The sequence below is a fragment of the Acomys minous genome (genome assembly GCF_964271855.1).
Source record: "Acomys minous genome assembly, chromosome: 1".
Classification (NCBI taxonomy): domain Eukaryota; kingdom Metazoa; phylum Chordata; class Mammalia; order Rodentia; family Muridae; genus Acomys; species Acomys minous.
Window position 1 is genome coordinate 5,881,968 of NC_140483.1, and position 6,000 is coordinate 5,887,967.

At 45.3% G+C, this 6,000-nt stretch overlaps 1 protein-coding gene across 2 annotated transcripts in view; it reads left to right on the forward strand.

The window, feature by feature from the left end:
- The window catches only part of CENPF (centromere protein F), a 41,807-nt gene extending 36,093 nt beyond the window's left edge, over positions 1-5,714 (forward strand). For both annotated transcript variants that reach the window (XM_084773167.1, XM_084773168.1), the window contains 2 exons: positions 88-266; positions 4,811-5,714. In XM_084773167.1, the coding sequence (XP_084629293.1) occupies positions 88-266; positions 4,811-5,011 (380 nt within the window). In that variant the 3' untranslated portion in view covers positions 5,012-5,714. The remainder of the gene's footprint in view (positions 1-87; positions 267-4,810) is intronic.
- The last annotated feature ends 286 nt before the right edge of the window (positions 5,715-6,000 follow it).

The window sequence follows — 6,000 nt, forward strand, 5'->3', positions numbered from 1 at the left end:
CACAAGCACCTCTATTGCTAGCACAGCTAAAGCAGAATAAAGTCCCTAATGTATGCCATTACTGACAAACTGCTCTTTTGCCCTTAGGGTTTGCTGATATCCCGACAGGAAAGACAAGCCCATATATCCTGAGGAGAACAACCATGGCAACCAGGACCAGCCCCCGCCTTGCCGCACAGAAGTTAGTGGGATCCTCCTCAACTCTGGGCAAAGAAAATATTACAGAGTCCTCAAAACCAACAGCTGGTGGCAGCAGATCACAAAAGGTAATCTGTGAATGTCACTTCCTGCCTGCCTGCCTGGAAGTCTGTTAGCTGGCCTGGGGTTGGAGGGCCCTAAGTGAGCAAGTGCAAGGATCCACATCAGTTTCCTGATGCCTGATCTCATCCTCTGCCCAAAGGGCTGCTGGTAAAGAGCTTTCTGGGAAGTGGTGGTGTTATGGGACCCAAGTGCATTTGTCAGAGAGTTTCAAGTGTGGCTTCAGTGGTTTACAGAGGGTGTTCTCCTCTGGAGCACAGTTCAGATTTGATCACTGTTGAGACTTTTCACACTCTCCATCTGCCCTCTCCCGTCAAAGCTCCTCATTCTCTATGGCTTTTATCCTCTACACTGTGCAAAAGATGGAAAGTATTTGCTCAGCTCATGTTTATTTCTAATACTGCAGTTCATACTAGCAGCACCATTTCTGCACACAAGTACGTGTGTCTTTATTAACTTTAATTTCTAAATCTCAACCTTGCTTTGAACTTACTAGGTCACCAAGAATGGCCTTGAACTCCTCATCTTCCTGCCTCCACTTCCTGAGTGCTGTCATTATAGATGAGCATCCTCACTCCCCATATATGCTTTGTGTGCCAGGCAAGCACTCTACTAACTAAACTGTGTCCCCATCTTACTTAACTCAGTTTTTATTACTGATCTCTTATACTACAGTGTTGTAAAAAGAGTGAAGAAGGTGACATTCAGGAAGAATGCAAACCTCCCCATCTTCACACCTCTCTTGTGTAACTAGGAACCATGGGAACCCTCTTGGAAATTTCTGGAGTAACTTCAGGAAGTTTTAAAATGTTACAGTGTTACTTTGCTCACCTCTCAGAATTTAAGTATGCCATTTGATAACACTCAAGTAGCCAAAAAAAAAAAAAAGCTTGCCACAAGTGTAGTGGCTCCTGTATGACATGGCTGTTACACGAGTGAGCACAGCTCTCAGGACTTTGTACACCAGGATTAAGAAATATTCTGATTACTTGTATCAGAATAGCAGTACATTGCAGATGGTTTGTTTTGATTGATGTGAGAGTTCTGTACACAGTTAAATCTTGTGATATGAATGGACCTGTGAGTGTTATCTTGAAGTGAGTTAATTAGATTTTTATAAAGATAAGAAACTGTCCTATGAAGTCACACAGGATATTTATTTATTTATTTCCTTTTATAAGGATTTGATGGTAAGAGCAGTTTGCATGTGTGGTGCTCAGATTTATCACCTAGGAGAAAGCCTGTGCACACTAGGGGGCCTACACTGCCCACTGCTGTGGAGCCTGCTGGCACAGAGTAGTAACCATGGTTTCCTACGGATTTGTGTTCTCTGCATTAGCTACATGCAGTCCAGGCGGCACCAGCAGTTATGAATTACAAAGCAGTTTTGTGCACTTGAAGGATGGCAGGGGGTCGTCTTGAAAAGAGGGTTTAGGAGACTTTATGATTAGATTCACATTTTAAAAACTTAGCCTAGCCATTTTCAGTTTAAGTCAGCATTTTCTGAGGTGCTCTGTTGAAAATACTTATAAGCATGTTTCATCAGTTAGCTTAAAAAAAATACAGAACAAGGTTTTGAGAATCAAAACTATAAGTTCTCCCCTAAGGTGAAATTTGTGTTTGAGGCAACTTCTTATGTTATTTATTAATCACTGATGAGTTCAAGGTAGGAAAAAATGGGGGAAATGCATCGAATGCTTTGCTCTGTTTATTATGTCACTGAGCTGAAGAAATCCTTGTCTGCTGGAGACAAGGGAGCTAGTGTTTATATACTTGATTCCCTGTGTGGTGCTGCTTACTGGGCTGGCCTCTGTAAAGTGTAAGGGCCGCCATGGGTGGTAGTGATGCCTTGGGCATAGGGTCACTTAACATTACATTCTCCCCCTCCCCCATGTAGGGTTCATTTCCGCCGAGCCACCACGTCTGTCCTGTCCCCGTTCTGGCTGCAGACATTGCTGTAAGACGGGCAGTGTGCTGTCTGATAGGCTCAGGCCCTTGCCTGGTCACACACCACACAGAAGCAAGCGCCTATATGAACATCACACTCGTTCTTTACATTCTGATCACAGGATAACTGACTCATTCATGTCAGGGAAAGCCAAGGAGTGTGCTGCAGTCATGCGTTAGGGTGGCCATCTCAGTTCCTTGTCCCTGTGACCTGTCATTTCCCTGCTTTCCTCCTTTCCTCCTTCCTGATGTGACTCATGGATTCAAGGGACACCCTTGTCTTGGTATCATTGCTTCTCTTCAAAAGAAAAGAAAATAGTAGAATCAATAAAACATTCTTCCCTTCAACTTCTCACAGATGGTAACTTCTTGCCGACTCCTGGCCCTTGGCTGCTGGTTTTCTAGTGTCCTGTGCTCATGGTCTGAGACAGGAGCGGGCTTCCTAGGGGTTTGATTTATTTGCAGGCCAGCTTCACTGTGGGTTGTAATGCGAAGCATCTAGCTGCCACTCCCAGTCCCAGGCTTTCTGTAGGAGGAGCGTGAGTGGGAAATAACCCCCTGTTCTTGTTTCAGAACATTACCTGGAATCGCACTGAGGAGTGAGTGTCTGTCAGGTAGTTATTTTTGGGATACCACATTGAAGACCTATCTGTATTTGAGGAGTGTGGTGCGGTACTGAGTAGAACTGAACATAAGGTTTCATGCGTTTAGGCAGATTTTCTACCACTGAGCTCCATCCCCAGCCCTCCTTTTAACTTTATTTTAAGTTGCCTGGTTGGCCTGAATTTACTCTGTAGTAAGTTGAAGCATGCCTTGAAAGTGGCCATCTTCTACCATCAGCCTCTCGAGTGTCAGGGTTCCAGCCTGGGCCACTAGGCGTTAGATGACTAGTTGTTTTGTTTTTAGCTGCATCTCACTATTGTGCAAGCTGGTCTTCAGTTCCTGGGCTCAGCTGATGTCATGTCTCTCACTTTGTTGTCTGTTTTCTTCTGAGAGTCTTGTACATGAAACTTCCATTTTGCCATTAACTTCTTGTATTTATATTTCCTTGTTGTTCACCTGATTTTGAGACAAGGTTTCTTACTGGTCTGGAGCTCACTCACTAGACCCGGCTGCTGAGCCGACAGTCCCTAGAGCACTATCATGCCCAGCCTTTTTACGTGGTAGATCCTCATGTTGACATTGTAGGCACTTGACTAACAGCCTTCTCCCCAGCCCTTCTTTATCTTATTCTCATCCCTTATATTTCCTCACTATCCTAGATGTCATGAAGTTTGACTCAACGCCTACATCTTAACCATTTCTTAAAATTTGTTTTCTGGTATAATCTCTTTCATCTGAAAGACAGAATGACATGGGGCATTTGCTCTTTCTGGATTTCATTATTAGATGATTGTCTTCCAAATCTAGTTTGGAAACAACACTGTTAAGAGAGTGATTGACACTTTGATATGGGTCCTAGGTGTTTGGCATATTCTAAATGCAGTTTTTCCCTCTGAAGTCAGTTGTATACATCTGTATTACACTTATTGTGAATGCAACAGGGATTCAGGACCAATGAGGCAGGTTACGCGTCTTATTTACCTACACTTTGGCTATGTGTCTCAGCATCTGCATGGGTCTGCCCAGCGGGGGATCCAAGCAAATGCTGATGCTCACAACTAAACTTCAGGGTGGAGCACAGGGAGTCTTATGGACGAGTTGGGGAATAGAAGGACCTGGAGGGTCAGGAGCTCCACAAGGAGACCATAGAGCCAACAAATCCAGGTGGAGGAGGGGCTGCTGCAGAGACTGATGCACCAGCAAGGACTGTGCATGGCGAGGACCTAGACCTCCGCTCAGATGTAGTAGATAGGCAGCTCAGTCTCCTTGTGGGTCCCCTAATATGGGGAGTAGGGACTGCTTCTGACATGGATTTTGGCCCCGCACGTTGATCACTTCCCCCTGGCAGAGCAGCCTTGCCAGGCTGCAGAGGAAGAGGATACAGGCAGTCTAGATGAGACTTCATAGGCTGAGGTCAGATGTTAGGGGAGGAGGGCTTCCCTTGCTGAGGACTAGGGCAAGGAGGTTAGGGACCTACAGTTGGGATGTAAAGTGAACAAAGTGAAAAAAAGACTAAGTGTTGGTAAATAAGATGCAGTCTTTGTCTTCAAACCATTTGCCTTCTCTTCTGAATGCCACACTTGCTTGAGAGCAGGGCTCTGGCCACCAGTGGTGTCAAGAGCAGCCTGAGACTTGTTATAGGCTGTGTCTGATGTTTTATCTCTTGTTGGTGGCTCCTGCTTTCAGGGAGGACAGTATTAAGACTGTGGTCCCTGCTTCTCACAGAAGAGCTGGCCCCAGGGTGTAGTGGGTGTCTCAGCTTAATCTCTTGTGAGTGCGAGCATGACCGGGCCTGGCTGTGTAGACTTCTAAGTCTACTAGAGAGGAGGCTGAGACAGGAGGATCACAATTAAAAATAGGGCTGGGACTATAGCTGAGTGGTGGGCCACTTGTCTAGCGTGTGTAATGCCCTTGGTTCAGTCCCACACAAAACAAAACAATGACAACCATGGAAAAATGTGAATGTGACTTTTGAACCTCTAACAGATTATGTATGTTGCAGGTCCAGGTTGTTCAGCATAGCTCGGAGGATTCACACACTGCCTTCCCAGAACTCCCAGCGAAGTCTCTCACAGCCACTGTTTCTCGAAGAAGCTCTGCAGAGAGCCCCAGGGAGGGCCTGAGGGCCAAGCGGGGCTACCCTGCCTCCAGCCCAGCTGCTGGGCCCCACCCTGCCAGCAGCGAAAACTGCCGTGTCCAGTGAGATGTCAGGGACCTGAAAGGGGCAGTATTCAAGTGAGCCTGTCTGTGGGGACTTGCCCTGAGCCAAGAGCGCTTTATCACTGGAGAATACCTGGCTCCCTGCGTGGTCTTCAGGTCTCCCATATGTAAGCCTGGAAAAGTTAGAAAGCGCCTATTGCCTGGCAGTCCTTCTTCTTAACCAGGAGAGTCAGTGCTCATGGGTGGGGCGGAGGGCTGCCGCAGCTGAGGGCTTTGTCTGTGTGTGCAGTTCACAGGAGACAGCCCTGCAGCGATCTCACTTAGGATCTTCCTGTGTACATCGTTAGGTATGAAACAGCTGTAGATGAAGAATTTGAGCTGAGTAAAACGAGGAGAGCCTGTATACATGTGGTCTGTTCATTCTTCCTGTGTGTTCTGTAACTTCCTGCTCATGTAACCTGTACATAATGTGTAGGAGGCATTGGGGTATGGATTTCTAGTTAGTCTGGTTGTTCAGACACCTCAGCAGTGGTGATTTCATGTTTACTGTTACTGTTTTCATGTTGAAGTCTTCCTAGTTCTTTGGTATACATTGCTGTGTCTGGTTATATGTTCTCATAAAACTTTTGGGTTTTTTTTTTGTAAAAATTATTTCCTAAATATAAAAACATTGTGACTGGTGGCACTATCTATGTCATGTTAACTAAAATCACCTCCCATAAAAATAAAAATGTTTGAACAAGTGACACATATCTTTGAATACATGATACCAGCATACTTATGGAATTTGAGGCATACTTTAGAATGTTGGTCATACGGATGGCTGGTATCTGATATCCTGTGCTCATTAAATCACATTAGCAAAGGTTCAAGAATGGAGGTTTCCATCTGTCTGTTGATAACAGGGCTTGAAAAGAGGAAGGCGTCTTGACCTGTGTCAAATAAAAACATTTGACTGAACCTCTGTGCCCTTGAAGAAGGGTAAAAGGTTTGTCAGGATTTAAGTTAGTAGTAGATAATTGGTTTGGCTTT